Here is a 15,947-nt window from a genome sequence, read left to right on the forward strand (position 1 = left end):
TCTGAAGGTAAAACGATATTATATGTAGGGAAGGTTGATGAATTGATGAATAGACAGATAACTTTATTTTTTATATAAGAGAAGCGCTGGCCTAGGGCAATAAAACGAAAGAGAGAGAGAGAGAGAGAGAGAGAGAGAGAGAGAGAGAGAGAGAGAGAGAGAGAGAGAGAGAGAGAGAGAGAGAGAGAGAGAGAGAGAGAGAGAGAGAGAGAGAGACCTTCACATCACCCTCACACACACTTAGCAATACACACACACACACACACACACACACACACACACACACACTTAGCAACACACACACACACACACTTAGCAACACACACACACACACACTTAGCAACACACACACACACACACACACACTCAGCAGCACGCGCACACACACACACACACACACACACACACACACACACACACACACCTTGCGCAGGTTCATGACGGACTGCGGCAGGTCGCTGGTCCAGGTGTGGGTGCAACGCGGGCAGGTGTGGCGCACCTTCCAGTACTTATGCATGATGGACTGCAGGATGGAGGCGAAGGGCGTGACTCCGATACCCGTGGCGATGAGGACGGCGTGTTGGGCGCGGAAGATGTGGCTGGAAGGCGCTCCGAAGGGCCCGTCCATGTACACCTGCAGGAGGAGATTGGTCTTACTTGGTGGAGTTGGAGATTTTTTTTCTTCTTTTATTTCCTAACGTATGAAGGAGATTAGCCAAGGAAAACGGGAAAAGAAAAAAAAAACACTAGTACCATAAAACACTTAAAAACTCCGTATAACTTCACCATGACTATTTTCAAAGGCCACATAAATGATTGGCAGGGTTTTCAAGAGTGTTTCTCCTGTTAATACTCTAGAAATCTTACTAATCCGTCACTGGGACCGTAAAAACACCCTGAAAAACCCGTGGAACTTGAACTAAACCCATATGAAAATAGTGGAGGAGCGGGGCGGAAGTGTTTCAGAATACGGTGCCTTAGGCCGGAGTCACACAGCGTCGCCGCTGCGGCAGAACCGTATGCGGCGCCGCACATGGTGATATCACACACAAACCAATGAGAGGTGTCACACTAGTGCGGCGCTGCCGTTTCCGCCGCACTGTGCCGCAGCATGCTGCGGTAGCGCCGGACCGCCACACCGCCGCATCCGACCGAGTGTCGTGGGTAAACACACACAGTTCTATGCACGTGGTCACACCAGACGTCCACGCCGCATCCGGCGCTCCCTTGTTACAAATGTTTGACACTGATTTATTCATTCAGTGTATTCATGCAAGGCCAGCACTTTGGGAAAAGGTTAATAAAGAATATTGTGATAAGAATTCTAGAGAGAAAGCATGGATTGAAATAGGCGAAATAATGTATGAGAAGTGGCCACATACAAATAACTTTTAGTTTGGACAACATGATAGTCAACCTATCCACGCTGGCTGCTGGGGACAGACTGAGCGGCTTCGCCGCTTATGTGTGACAGGATGTAGGCAATGCGGCGGTGACGCATACGGTTCTGCCGCAGCGGCGACGCCGCATAGTGTGACACCGGCCTTAAGTGACCAAGGACATTCTGATCTGCCTTCACTCAAGACGAACCACGCCCGCCACTCACCACCAAGGGCTTGCGCACCACACAGCCGCCCTCCGCTATGGCCTCCTCCAGCCTGCTCAGCTTCCTCATCTTCCTCTCTTCTTGTCTTGACTTTCTTCTCTCCTCCTGGCGGGATCTCCTTCTCTCCTCCTGGGATTTGTAGCGCATGAGGCCCTCCTCCACCACGGACAGGTCTGGAAGGAGGGAGAGGTTGGGAAGTGAGCGTAGGGAGAGAGGAATGGTGCAGTGTGAAGAATAATGTATGCACTTGTGTCAAATTAATGTCTCATGGGGGAAAAGGAGGAGGAGGAGGAGGAGGAGGAGAAGGAGGAGGAGGAGGAGGAGGAACTGGAGGAGGAGGAGAGTGAAAGAGCAACTTGGTAGAGTGAATGAGGAACAATGATAAACAATAAAGAGACAAAAAAAAAAATGAGAAAGATTAAAGAACTTATAAGTAGAGAACATGAAATGAAATGAAAAAAAAATGAGACGTGATGAGAAAAACAAAACAAAACAAAACAAAACAATGAAGAGACCAAAATGCAAAAGATGAAAATTTCGTGGTAGAGAAAATGAATGAATGAAAAAAAAAGAGAGAAAAAAAAACAATGAAAATATAAAAAAAAAGGGCCTCTTACCTTGACTTTTGACGGCGGGCACAGTGTCCTCTTTAATGGTGAGCCTGAGATCCTTCCCCACCTCCCCGTGCTGCGCCTCCTCCTCCTCGCCCCCCCGCTCCTCGCTGTCGTCCCCGCCGTCATCCCCGGAGTCAGACTCAGAGGGAAGGTCCAGAGTGATGATCCGGGGCTTCCGACGCATGTACCTGAGGGGGTGAGGGTTGTGAGAATACCACTACTACTGCTGATACTACTGCTGTTGCTGCTACTACTACTGCTACTAGTACTACTAATACTACTGTTACTACGACTGTTACTGTGACGACGACTACTACTATTACTACTACTACTGCTACTGCTGCTGATAATAAATTTGGCTGTTCTCTTTTTGGGACCGGCATCTCAGAAGGCCTTTTATTTTTTATTTTTACTTCATTTTTTTGTTGCCTTAGACCAGTGTCCCTCTTATATCAACTACTACTACTACTACTACTACTACTACTACTACTACTACTACTACTACTATGATGCATGTATATTTGAGTTTTTTTCTCTTTCTTTTCTCATTTATCACTCAATAACATTATGTCTTTATGTATTTGTTTTCTTTGTCTTCCTCCTCCTTTCTATAATTCCATGTTCTTATCGTAATTATTATCTTTTCCTCTGCTTATATCTCATTCTTCTTTCCCTCCTTTATTGCTTCTTCTTTCTTTAATCCCTTTTTAAATTATGCTTTGCTTACATCTCCTCTTCATTTTCTTTATTCTCCATCCACCGTTTAATAACATTTTTCTTTCGTGTCCTTTACCTTCCTCCTTTCTTAATCCTCCGCTCACGTTGATAATCACAATTTTCTTTCCACTCCTTTCTTCCTCCGCCTCCTCCTCATCATAATCCTTCATCCTCGTATTAATAACGTGTTTATTTCATCGCCTTTGTCCTTTCCCTCTCCCCTCCTCCCGTGAAAACACCATTACTCACTTAAAGCTGGTGGCCTGGGAGCTCCTTGACCGCAGGTAGAGGGCGTTGCTTCCCAGGCTCTGTTGCTGCGCCTCCTCCACCGCCCCCGCTTCTGACGACGACCTGGAAGCCTCGCGATGCCTGACGGAGGACAAGGAAGGTGAAAGGTGGCTTTAGGAATCAAGACAGGATCACCTTCAGTAAACCTCTCTCTCTCTCTCTCTCTCTCTCTCTCTCTCTCTCTCTCTCTCTCTCTCTCTCTCTCTCTCTCTCTACTCACTCTGCATCCTCGTCCTTCTTGGAAATATTGGCGTTCCCTTCAGAGGTGCTCTTGTTTATTCGTCTCTTCCTGCGGGTGGCCGCTACGGGGGCGTCTGTCATACCCTCGCCCTCCGACGCCTTGTCAGTACTGACGTCATGGTCGTAGGCCACGTTAGTCACGCCGTTTTCCCCTCCAACGCCACCTTCGGGAGAAGTGTGTAAACTGTGAGTTTCGTTGAAGAAAAATGTAAGATAGACAAAAGTTATTTGGCATGGAATGATTTGATAAGGAAAGAGATATGATATGAATATCAGTTAAGTTTTTCTAAATCACACACACACACAAAAAAAAAAAAAAAAACAATAAATCACTAGAATACATTAAGAGTGAAAGCAATCTACTCGTATACAAAAAATAAAAGAAAACATGATACTTTGGTACCGAGCACGGACAGTACGAGCTTCACTCAGTCGGGTGAACACAAACAGGTGAACAACACTCACGGGCGTGGTTGGCGTCTGCGGCTGTGACCTGGGCGTTGGGGTTGGTGGGGGCAGAGAGGAAGGAGCCGCTGCGACCGTCACCGATCACACTGCAGAGGAAAGAAACCTGCTTGAACATCTCTGTGACCTTGGAAGACAGTCCTTATGAAGTAAAACAAAGTACTTAAGAATACGAATCATCAACTTATCACTTAAAAAAAAAAATAGTAGTTAATAAAATAAGCGAGCGGTCGATTAAAAAAAAAAAGGGGGGGGGGTGGTCATAGTATTGAAAAGAAGAGAAGAACAGGAGGTTTGCGTACGTGGCCATTGCTTTCGTGCCGTCAGGAAGCGTGAGGGCGGCGGGGAGGGGTCTGTTGGGGAAGTTCCCAGACTCACACCGCTGCTGCTCCCTCTCAAAGTAGTCGTAGAGGCGCCGAGTCCACTGCCCCACCGCCCGGATGTGAAGCCAAAGCACGTCTGTGGAGAGAGAGAGAGAGAGAGAGAGAGAGAGAGAGAGAGAGAGAGAGAGAGAGAGAGAGAGAGAGAGAGAGAGAGAGAGAGAGAGAGAGAGAGAGAGAGAAACACAACTTAAATACACGAATAGAGGAATAATAATAACAATTAATTAATAAAAAAAAGAAAAGAAAGAACGAAAGAAAGAATGAAGCAAAACACACTAACTCACCACAAACTTAAATTACTTTCTTTACACGTACGAAATAGGAAAAAAAGATAAAAAGAGAAAAGAAAGACATACAAAATATTCTCAAAGAAACTACATTACGTTCCTTAAACGATTATTAAAAAAGAAAAAAAGAAAAAAACACGCAGAGAGAGAGAGAGAGAGAGAGAGAGAGAGAGAGAGAGAGAGAGAGAGAGAGAGAGAGAGAAGGAAAGAAGACCAGATATCCACGACAAACTCAATGACTTTCCACAGATGTTTAAAAATAAGGAGGAAAAAAAATACCGCAGCAAAAGACAAACAAATATAAATAAATAAATAAACAAACAAAACAAATAAATAAAATAAATAAACAGATAAATAAAATAAAATATGAAAAGAAAAAAAAGTAGATTGATAACGAAAAAAAAAAAAATAGATCAAAGAAAACGGATATCTTCCATGGGGGACTCACCTGCTTGCTCTGGGGCGGAGGAGATGGTGAAGGGGTGCCACTCATAGTTGGCGATGACGGGGATGTTGATGAACACGTAGTCACCGGGGTGGAAGTGGAACTGAGTGGGCCGTTTTACCACCAGATGGATGACCTTGGACGGCAGCAACACCCCGGAGCTGGAGGAGAAGGGGGTTTGTTAGTAACGCTACCTTGTTTTTATCTATTTTTCTATATCTTATGTGTAATTGAGACTATTTAATAAGAAAAGTACGTAACGAAATAAAAAGAGACAAGAGTACTACTGCTACTACTACTGCTACTTCTACTACTACTACTTCTACTATAAAAAAGAAAAAAAAGTAAAACAAAAAATCACACACAAAAAAAAAAAAAAAACTATAGCAGCTAACGTAAATCACCTTAAACAGAACCTAACATAAGCCCAAAACCACTAGGAAAAAAAAAGACAAGTAAACAAATAAATAAACAAAAACAATAAATAAACAGAAACAAGAAAATAACAACAACAACAATAAAAAAAAAACACACACACACACAAAAAAAAAAATATATATATACACAAAACTAAACAAAACACAAAATAATCAACAAACCAGAAGAGCCCCAATCACCAGCCCACCTTATGTACGTCTTCCCGCCACCCATCCTCATCTTGACGCTACGGTGGATTCTTTCAATGAGGAACACCACGCCAGGGACCACGAACCACTTCCAGAAATGCGGCCCGTGGAGGATGCAGAGGGTCCAGAAGGCGATGTACAGCAGGTGGGTCCAGTAGAACACCTGCCGGGAGAGGTGTAAGGGGTGGGTTTGATTAGGTTAGGTTAGTTAAATGAATACAGCTGAGGGGGATTTGGTTACAGGTAAGTGGTGAATACAGGTGAGGAGTGAGGTTACAGGTGAGGAGATAAATACAAAGGAATACAAAGGAAGTCCAAACAGCAACAGACTCTTTGGTCCTTACTAGGCTGTTTAGGTGACCATTCTAAACTATTAGTGAGAGACAGGATAGTACAGAAGAAGGCTCCAATACAGGTGAGGAAGAGGAGGTTACAGGTAAGGGGTGAATACAAGTGAGGTGGGAGGTAGAGGGGATACGGTGAGAGGCTAGAATGGCTGGAGAGGAGAGTGGAAAAATAATCTATAGGAAGTGAAGATTGTTAAGTTAAGGTTAACATGGAGTAAGACATACGCACGCACACAAACACAAACCAACACACACACACACACCTCAAAGTAGCCAGATTTCCTGACGAAGGGGAGGGAGCACACCACCATCACCGTCAGGATCACCATGAGGGCCACGCCGGTAGGGTTGGCAATGCCGGGCACCAAACCGAGTACGCCGGGTCGCATGGTGAGAATCCACTCTGCGTAGGTCCAGTTTTGCTCGTTCAACTGGCCGGGCTTCGTGGCGGGGACGATGTTCACAGCTGCGGGAGAGAGAGAGAGAGTGGTAAGCCCTTTCACTGCAATATGCAACACATCACAAGAGGCAAGGTAAGTAGTATTTATGGGGATCTACAAAAAAGGTGGAGGTAAAAAGAAAAGATTTTGTAATTTTTAGCCAGTACAATGTTTCTTTTCATGTAAGAGAAGTACACACGCCAAGGGCAACAAAAGGAGAGAGAGAGAGAGAGAGAGAGAGAGAGAGACCCACTGAGGTGCCTGACTAACTGAAGAACTGACTGACTGACTGATTGACGTGGAGCCGAAATGGAAAGAAAAGGAATCGAGAAAATTCTAGGGTTGCGGTGGAGAGAGAGAGAGAGAAATAAAATAAAAAAAAAGCGAGATAAAAATGAAGAGATAAACAAGAACAAAATGTAAAGTTGAATAAAAATCGCCGAGTGAAAAGTTCAAGAGCATCAAAAAAAAAAAAAAAAAGAAAAAAGTGGAAGGGGAAACGAGGGAAATGAAAAAAAAAAAAAAACATGGAAAAGATACGAAAAGAAGGACAGAATACAAATTGTTGAGCAAGGAATAAGGGAAGCAAGCAACACACACACACACACACACACACACACAGATGCACATTATCATTATCTCCTCGTGTTTGTTATTGCTTCTACTTACATATACATCAAAAGTGCATTAAAAGTGTATCCTCCTTGAATTTTCGCTCATAAATTTTCTCAGTCTTCCTAAAACCACTTATCTATAAACACCTTATCACTACAATTTATCATCGTTGTTACGCACCAAAGTTAATCAGATGAGCAATTAGAAGCATTAAAAGTATACTGTATACTCCTTAAGTCTGTCCCGCCCCCATCACTCATTATAAATTTTCTGCCTTTCTAAACCGCTTATCTATAAACAGCTTATCACTGTTATCATTTTTCCTCTTGGCTTTATTAATCTTTTTTATATAAGAAGGATACTGGCCAAGGACAACAAATGAAGGAGAAAAGAAAATAGAAAAAGAAAAATTCCCCTCGAGATTGCCAGGCCCAAAAGAAAGCTCCTGTTTGTTGTCTCCAGTAACATCTGTCCTGTGTATTGTTCCTCATTATCTACTATTATTCTTCCATACACTGTCTTACGTGTTGTCATTATCTACCATTATTCTTACGTATATTTAATTTATTGACTGACGCTGCCTGATTGACTGAAAAACTGCCTTACTGACTGGCTGGCTGAGTAACTGACTGGCTGCCTTACTGACTCACTAGCTGACTGACACAACGGCAAGAAAAGGGATAGTTATTCTCACGTGTGTTGTCTTACGTATGTCATCGCTATTAAGATATCTTTAGCGTATTCTCTTCCCAATTATCCATCACTGTTCTTCTGTATATTGTCTTATCTATCATCACGTATATTGTCATCTGTCATTATTTTCACGTCTGCCTCGCTAGTAACTTCCGCATAATGCATTCTCTTCCTCATTAACCATCAGCATTCCTACGTACCAAAGTTGATGAGGTGAGCAATGGTGTGCACGACGGAGTAGATGAAGATGAGGATGCCGCAGAGCTTGTGCAGGTACAGGTGCTGGTCCAGGGGCAGGAAGGAAGCGCCGCCCATAGACCGTAGGTACGTGATGCACTGACGCAGCACCAACACACACACGAACATGCAGTTGAAGTTAAGGCACTGACCTGTGGGAGAGAGGGGTAGGTTAGGTGTGTGAGAGTTGGGTGGTGGTGGTGGTGGTAGTAGTAGTAGTAGTAGTAGTTGTAGAAAATAGGAGGAGGAGGAGGAGGAGGAGGAGGAGGAGGAGGAGGAGGAGGAGGAGGAGGAGGAGGAGTTTCTATGGACACACGTTCATCTATTTTGTTTACACACACACACACACACACACACACACACACACACACACACACACACACATCCAACACCCACCCCATGCACACACACCCACACACTCACCACAAGCCCGGGCAGCTATAGTGAGCCCGTTGCTGCCTGCGTAGTAGTGTTCCATCCCGCGGGAGATGAAGAGGCCGAGGTTGATGGCGATGTAGGCAAGCAGGAAGGACAAGTAGACGTAGTTGTTCTTGAGGTAGGGCAGGGTCATTTGGTAAGGTATCAGGTTCTTCACCTTCTTCCACAGCGTGTCCTCCTCCTTCCGCAGGTTGGGAGGGACCAGCCACCGATCAATGCTGTATGGGGGGATTAATAATTTAAGTTTCACCTGACGAATGGAAGGAGAGAAAAAAAATAAATAAAAAGGAAAGGAAAGAAAGTAATTCACGAAAGGGGAAAGATGAATACAGATTAGCAACCTGAAGAAGATTAAAGTGATACTAATGTGTGACTGGGAAAAACAAAAGAACTCTAAAGACAAGGAGACCCGCCTGACGAAGGGAAAAGAAGCAGCAAAAGTAAGGAGGAGGAGGAGGAGGAGGAGGAGGAGGAGGAGGAGGAGGAGGAGGAACTTACCTGATGGAGAGATTTTCAATAAGACCGTCGTGCTTCTCCAGCTGCGCCTTCAGGGACTCGTAGGTGATGGCGCCCGTGTTCTGGGTGTCCGCGTCCTCAAACATGGCCTGCGTGAGGTCCTGAATTTGCTCGTCGCTAAAACGCATCCCATTTTCTTCCATGCAAGCCTTCATCACCTTCTGCAGCTCACTTTGTTGAATGAGTCCATCGCCTGCAGGAGGATGAGGAGGAGGAGGAGGAGGAGGAGGAGGAGGAGGAGGAGGAGGAGGAGGAGGAGGAGGAGGAGGAGGAGGAGGAAAGAAGAAGAAGAAGAAGAAGAAGAAGAAGAAGAAGAAGAAGAAGAAGAAGAAGAAGAAGAAGAAGGGAAAGGAAGAAGAAGAAGGAAGGAAGGAAGGAAGGAAGGAAGGAAGGAAGGAAGGAAGGAAGGAAGGAAGGAAGGGGGAAAAAGTCGAATAATAGTAAGAGGAGAAGGAGGAAGAAGGAGAGAAAGAAAAAATGAGGAAAAAGGGGAACAGGAGGAGGAGGAGGAGGAGGAAGCCGAGAGCGAAGAGGACGAGTAGAAGGGTTAGGAGAAAAAAAAAGAGTACAAAAGATTGAAGAGGAGAGATGAGGAGTAAAAATAAGTATCGTATATCAAAATTTATCCAACGAACCGTAAAAAAAAGAAAAAGACGAAAAAAAAACGAAAAAAAAAAAAGCAATCTACTCTCCTAGCAACTTGATGGGACGGGGGACACCTGGCGGACTGAAAAAAAGGCGACAGGTGTCATGACTGCAAAGGTAACTAGGCGTGTGGGTGAAATTCAGCGAGCACCTCTAGAGGAGAAAATAAATGCTCAGGTAAAAAAAATATTGAGTTATCGAAGGAAATTTTTCAGTAAAGGGGAAAATACTGGAGCTGAAACAAGACTAAGAGAGAGTGACTTGTGAGGATGGCTATGATTAAGTCTCTCTCTCTCTCTCTCTCTCTCTCTCTCTCTCTCTCTCTCTCTCTCTCTCTCTCTCTCTCTCTCTCTCTCTCTTCCCCTTACGGTGCATGATAGATAAATGGATAGACTAAATGACAAACACATAGCGATAATTAATTCATTAGATCACATGTCACCACTCTCTCTCTCTCTCTCTCTCTCTCTCTCTCTCTCTCTCCCTCACCGTCGAGGTCATACACGCGGAAGAGGAACTTGATCTTGTCGTTCGGAGACTTCCCGGCGAACTGGTGCATGGCGTCCAGAAACTCAGACAGGGAGACGGTGCCGCTGTTGTCCCTGTCGAAGATCTGGAACACCCTCTCGGCGAAGAACGACTGCAAAGAAAACGGGCGTCAGACTCTCGAGGCCTATATTCAAGAAATGCTTTACTATCTCACCACGACTGTTTTTCAAAGGCTATAGAGATGAACAGAGAGTGTTTCCCCTGTTGATAATGTAAAAATGTTGTTAATCTGTCACTAGAACCGTAAAAATCAGCATAAAAACTCGTGTGGCTTCAACTAGAGGCTTTTGAAATAGTGGAGTCATTGGGTTGGCAGGTAGCGTACAGGGCAGTGAGGAGATTGAACACTAGAATCGTAAAAGACAGCTTAAAAACTCGTGTAGCTTCAACTGTAGCCTTTTCAAATACTGGAGAGGTCAGAGGGTGGGCAGATAACATACGTACAGGGCAGTGAGGACACGAAAACACGGGAACACGAGGGCAGTTATTTTTCATTGGGGTAATATTGTGATACGTTAAGTGTGCCTCGCCCTTACTTACGTTTCTCGAGTGTACGATCTTCTTGAAGTCGTCGAAGGAGAGTTCCTGCTTGCGTCCCAGCGCCTGACGGAACATCTGCTCGAGCCATTCTAGGTTCTCCCGCGTGAACCCGGTGCGGGGGCTGCGTGGGGTGTGGGGAGGAAACGAGGGGCGATTAGTGAGGAGGAGGAGGAGGAGGAGGAGGAGGAGGAGGAGGAGGAGGAGGAGGAGGAGGAGGAGGAGGAGTTTTGAAGCGTGCAGGTTACGTTAGGTTAAACAGAGGAGATAGGAAATATAGGAGGGTTGAACAGGTAACAAAAAGATTAGTTTATAATAATGACGAAGAGGACGAAAAGGAGGAGGACGAGGAGAAGGAGAAGGGGTATGAGAAGTGAGAATGAGTTGGAGGAGTAGAAGGAGGAGGAAGAAAGGCGAGAAAGAAACAAAGATGGAAAATATGAAAGTCGGCAGTGGTGACAGACGAGTGAGGGGAGACGAGGCGAGTGACGTGGTGAGGGAAGCTTGTTGGAGGGAGGGCGCAGGGGCAATAAGGGTGATAACGTCAAGATACAGGTGAGAGCGCATACCTGGGAGAGGGAAGGACAAGACTGGGCGGGAAATTACTAAGAGATGGACAATTATTTCCTCTTTCCGTTACTCGCAATACTAGGAAGGCGTTCTTTATTCTTTGTTTGTCTTAATAAAATGGGATTGTAAATGTGAATGTAGGTGGATGTTTCTGTCTTGATTAATTTCCCTTACGGTGTGTGACAGGTAAGTTGATGGACTGAATGATGGATGAACAGACTACAATAATGATTTCGTAACAGCATATGCTCTCTCTCTCTCTCTCTCTCTCTCTCTCTCTCTCTCTCTCTCTCTCTCTCTCTCTCTCTCTCTCTCTCACCAGCAAGACAGACAGACTAACAGACAAACAGACCACAATGGCAGTTTCGCTACATTACACGTCCCCCCCCCCCCGTCCTCTCTCCGTCACCAGAAAGATAGACTGATCAACTGACAGACACACCTCAGTAATTATTCTGTTACACTGCACGTCCCTCCCATCCCCCCGCCTCCTCTCTCACCAGACGGGCAGTTGAGGCATGCAGCAAGGACACGAGGACATGCGCATGAGTGTCCTGGTCTTGTGGCGGCAGCAGTAACACGTTTTTAGGGATCTGTTCTCACTCCCTGACGAACACCTCGCCACCACTCGCCTCTTTTCCCTGCTCTCCCTGTCTCCGTCTTTGCTCTCTCCTTCGGGTTCCTTTATGTTGATTATTTCCTCTCTTCCCGAGTTTCTGTGGTTATTTTTGTGGTCTGCTTGTGTATTCTTTGCTGCATTGTTCGTGTCTGTGTTTTCTCTGTTTACATTTTGGTCTGTGTGTTTATTTTCATTTCTGGTCTTGCGGGAGTTTTCATGGTGGGGGTTGTGTGTCTTGCTAGTGGCGTCCTCCTTCATGCCTGCGTCCTCCTACACGATTCTTGGTTTTTGAGAAAGTCTGCGTCCTCTCCTCTACGTCTGGCAAGGAGTAGTGAAAGATTCTTGAGGAAATAACTTGTTTTCCTTTTCTTTTTGACTTGCTGTAGCTTCTAATTTGAATTTCACACAGCCAAACCCCCCCAAGGACTTTGTGTTTCCTGTTTTAAAACTATGACAATTCTGGTTCCTGTTTTAAAACTATGACAATTCTGGAGTTTTTTTCCTTCTCTTTTCTTCTCTGTTTTCTGCTTGTTGGTGCTACTCTTAATGAAATTCCTCGCTGTCAGTCTGCATGGAGGAAAAATATTGTATTATGATGCTTTCTTCCTTGCTTTGGTCCAAAAGATCTTATTTTTTGTGTCTTGGTGTTATTCTTGTTATTTGGATTTGTCATTATCAGTCTGTATGGAACGCAAGTCCTTTGTTATGACATTTTCTTTCTTCTCTGGTCTGGTTTTTATTTCAAAAATATTTTCTTTCTATTAATATCCTCAAAATGATCTTTGTTAATTTTATGGAAGCGCAGATGTCATAATTTCTAATCTCTCAACGATGTCCTTCCTGTCAGTCACGGAGATCAAGAAATGTTCGTGAATATTTTTGGGAATACTGTCGTTCTTTTTTGTTTCTGCTTCTGTTTTTTCACCAACTTCTTTCAGTTACGGGTTAGAGAAAATGTTCCGCGTGAATCTTATGGAAGAACAAGTTCTCTTCTTTTGCTTCAGGTTATTATTCTCCAACAACGTCTTTTTTTTCCTCAATGATGTAAAAAAAAAAAAAAATCCAGGAATCTTGCAGAAGGACAATTTTCCTTTTTCTTTTTACTTTGATTTTCCCTTTAACAACGTCCTTTCAGTCAGTCGGGTTCAGCAGAAGTGACCTTGCTAGCACTCCTCTCGGTACAATCCTGCACACCTCCAGCTGGCCGTGACCTGAGGCAAGACTACCGCTAATCACCTGCATGTCATTCCTTTTATACCCTATGTCCGGTGCACGATTACACCAAATATGTCACTTCTGTTCCCAAAGGTGCCTGTCACGCGATAACACCACGGTTCACAGTAACACGACGCATCACTGATAACACGGGACAGCGACAAGACAGGCCGAAAAAGGAGGATATGTCAAAGTGACTGCAGTTGTTATGGCAGATAACAGATAACTGAACGAGGATATGATTCATAACGGTGGGAGGGGAAATTCTTGAGCTGATAGGGCGTCAAGGGGGAAAAAAAAAAGGGGGGAGGGGAAAAATGGTTGTAAACTCGAGTGACCTTTGAGGTGAGGGCATTACTGATAATAAAGATGAGACGTGATGAAGTGGTGTTGATGGAATGAAAGTGGTGCAGAGGTGAAGATTAAACGGTAATAAGAATGAGGGAGTGAGGAGCCAAGCACACAAGGAAGAGAAGAAAGAATACAGACAATTGAGCTGGGAGGAGCTTAAGTGAGGAGTGAAGGAGAGAGGAAAGGTACTGCAGGGAGGGGAAAAAGGCAGCAGTGGGAAAATATGAAGGAGAGGCAAGGTCAGAGGGAGATGTATGGGGAATATGAGTGGTAGTGGCAGAGCATGTTGACGTAATTGTAAAAGTCAGAAGTAAGGAAGAGAAAAAAGCCAGCACAGGGAATTGAAATGAAGGGGAACAGGGAGTAGCGGCGGTGTATGCTTAAACAGTTATAAAGTAAGGAGTAGGAGAAAGAAAAGTGACAGAACACGGAACAGAAATTGAGGGAAAACAAGGAGTGGCGGTGTGTGTTAAAGAAACTGTAAAGTAAGGAGTAAAAAGAGAAAAGAGGGCACAGAGAGCAGAATATAAAGAGGAAACAGAAAGTACAGGGGCGACTGGAGTTTACCTTATACAATACCAACACATCAGTTTAATTTTGTATATCGTTAACGAATTTTAAGTTTTGAGTCCTATTTTACTATTAAGTGGCTACAAATCATCGCTAATTACTCACGCAATACAATGACATCCATGCTTATTATATTTCAGCCAAGAAGACATGGCTGTATTGTCCTGGAAATTACCAAAAGTACTGAATGGGTTAATTAAGCAGTTATGGGGTAACAAATAAAGTGAGAAGTGATATGTAAATAGAAGTGGAGTGACTGGAGTTTACGACGTCATGGAGTAAGGCGTGGAGTGAACAGGTATACAGACGAGAGCGTAATGGAGAGACACGACCAGCGGGTACTGAAGGAGAGACAAACTAGCGATCAATTCTTTCCATGGGACTTATTCATTCACTTCTTTCCCACGTCAATCAAGGTGCGTCCGACAGAAGGCAATCAAGAAAGAAGAAGAAGAAGAAAAGGAAAGGATGAACACACACACACACACACACACACACACACACACAGAGAGAGAGAGAGAGAGAGAGAGAGAGAGAGAGAGAGAGAGAGAGAGAGAGAGAGAGAGAGAGAGAGAGAGAGAGAGAGAAATAAAAGTTGGTAAAGTTATCCTACTCCCTGAAAACCTATGTAGTGAGAAAGAAAAAGAAAAAAAGAAAACGGAAAAAATGAGTAGAATGGAACAGAAATTCGTGGTTTCAGCAAAAAAAAAAAAAAAAAAAAAAGAAAAGGAACTGAACGAGTGAAGCTTGAGAGAGAAGAGACAACTAGTGGAGAGGAGAGAGTGCCAGTAGTGAAGTGGAGCGGAAAAACGATGAAGATTAACCTGACATACAGTAAGAAGTAAGTAAAGGAGTAGAGATGAAGTATTGAAGCTTCAGAAGATACAAAAGTGACTATGAGTGGAGCTGAGGTGGATACTGGTGGAGGAGTCACGTGATCAAGCAGCGCCACCTTGACCCCTGGCTTAGGTAATATGTTAAGCAAGTTTGGGGAGCAGGGGGGAGAGAGGGGGTACTGGAGAGAGAGAGAGAGGGAGAGAGAGAGGGAGAGAGAGAGAGGGGAGAGGGGGAGCCGTAAGGAAAGAGAGTTGTGGGGGGTGGAGTGAGTTGTCGTAAGTCAATCTGCATATGTCCTTGTGTTTTATTTTTCCGTGTGTGTTTGTGTGTGTGTGTGTGTGTGTGTGTGTGTGTGTGTGTGTGTGTGTGTGTGGGTGTGTGTGTGTGTGTGTGTGTGTTTGTATGGTGATAGTGAAGACAAATCAATGATACAGTCAGCGGTGCCAGTTTCAAGTCATGATCCTCGGCTCTGTTTCAAATGTCAAAGTCACCTTCCCTTAATGCTGTGTCACTCCATCTGGAAGAAGGGAGGAGGAGGAGGAGGAGGAGGAGGAGGAGGAGGAGGAGGAGGAGGAGCGAGGAGGAGGAAGAAGGAATAAAAAAAAAACGAAAAACGAAAAACAACAACAACAACAACAACAACAACAACAACAACAACAATCAGAGAGGAGGAGGAAGATAAAAAAAAAGAAGGAAGAGAAGAACCAAAATTTTCAGTCAACCTAACAATCTTAAACACAGTATGCCTAAAAAAAAAAAAAAAAAAAAACCAGCTGCACTACCATTACTGATACGAGGCGTTCATTCATAATTCACAGTCTTCTTCTTCTTCTCCTCCTTTCGCTGTTTCCCTAGAGTGAGGGGTTGGCGCAATGTACGAGTCTCCTTCAGTTGTTTCCATCCCTTGCATCCTTCTCTGAGACTCCTATCTCTTGCATTTCACTTTAACTCCATCTCACTCTGTCTTCCCCTCAATCTTCCTCCCTCAACTTGTTTTCCCAAGGCTCTGTTTAATCGGTTCCTGCCCTTCTCGTCTTACTACGTGACCAAACCATCTTCACTCGCTTTATCTCCCTGTCACTTCCGCCGTGCCTTTC

General features: G+C 44.3%; 1 protein-coding gene across 2 annotated transcripts in view; it reads right to left on the reverse strand.

Annotated features, from left to right (window-relative positions):
- The window catches only part of LOC135089689 (NADPH oxidase 5-like), a 34,378-nt gene that overhangs the window by 2,298 nt on the left and 16,133 nt on the right, over positions 1 to 15,947 (reverse strand). The window contains exons 5-20 of one of the 2 annotated variants that reach the window (XM_063985606.1): positions 13,104 to 13,105; positions 10,692 to 10,812; positions 10,092 to 10,242; positions 8,940 to 9,150; positions 8,427 to 8,659; positions 7,967 to 8,155; positions 6,282 to 6,484; positions 5,671 to 5,834; positions 5,049 to 5,206; positions 4,233 to 4,389; positions 3,931 to 4,019; positions 3,446 to 3,629; positions 3,187 to 3,306; positions 2,224 to 2,408; positions 1,607 to 1,779; positions 425 to 634 (exon numbers count right to left, since the gene is read on the reverse strand). In XM_063985606.1, coding sequence (XP_063841676.1) covers positions 425 to 634; positions 1,607 to 1,779; positions 2,224 to 2,408; positions 3,187 to 3,306; positions 3,446 to 3,629; positions 3,931 to 4,019; positions 4,233 to 4,389; positions 5,049 to 5,206; positions 5,671 to 5,834; positions 6,282 to 6,484; positions 7,967 to 8,155; positions 8,427 to 8,659; positions 8,940 to 9,150; positions 10,092 to 10,242; positions 10,692 to 10,812; positions 13,104 to 13,105 — 2,550 coding nt within the window. Of the gene's footprint in view, positions 1 to 424; positions 635 to 1,606; positions 1,780 to 2,223; positions 2,409 to 3,186; positions 3,307 to 3,445; positions 3,630 to 3,930; positions 4,020 to 4,232; positions 4,390 to 5,048; positions 5,207 to 5,670; positions 5,835 to 6,281; positions 6,485 to 7,966; positions 8,156 to 8,426; positions 8,660 to 8,939; positions 9,151 to 10,091; positions 10,243 to 10,691; positions 10,813 to 11,758; positions 13,378 to 15,947 lie in introns of those variants that run through there. The other variant, XM_063985605.1, reaches the window with a different exon arrangement.

Source organism: Scylla paramamosain, chromosome 33, assembly GCF_035594125.1.
Source record: "Scylla paramamosain isolate STU-SP2022 chromosome 33, ASM3559412v1, whole genome shotgun sequence".
In the NCBI taxonomy this organism is placed as follows: Eukaryota; Metazoa; Arthropoda; class Malacostraca; order Decapoda; family Portunidae; genus Scylla; species Scylla paramamosain.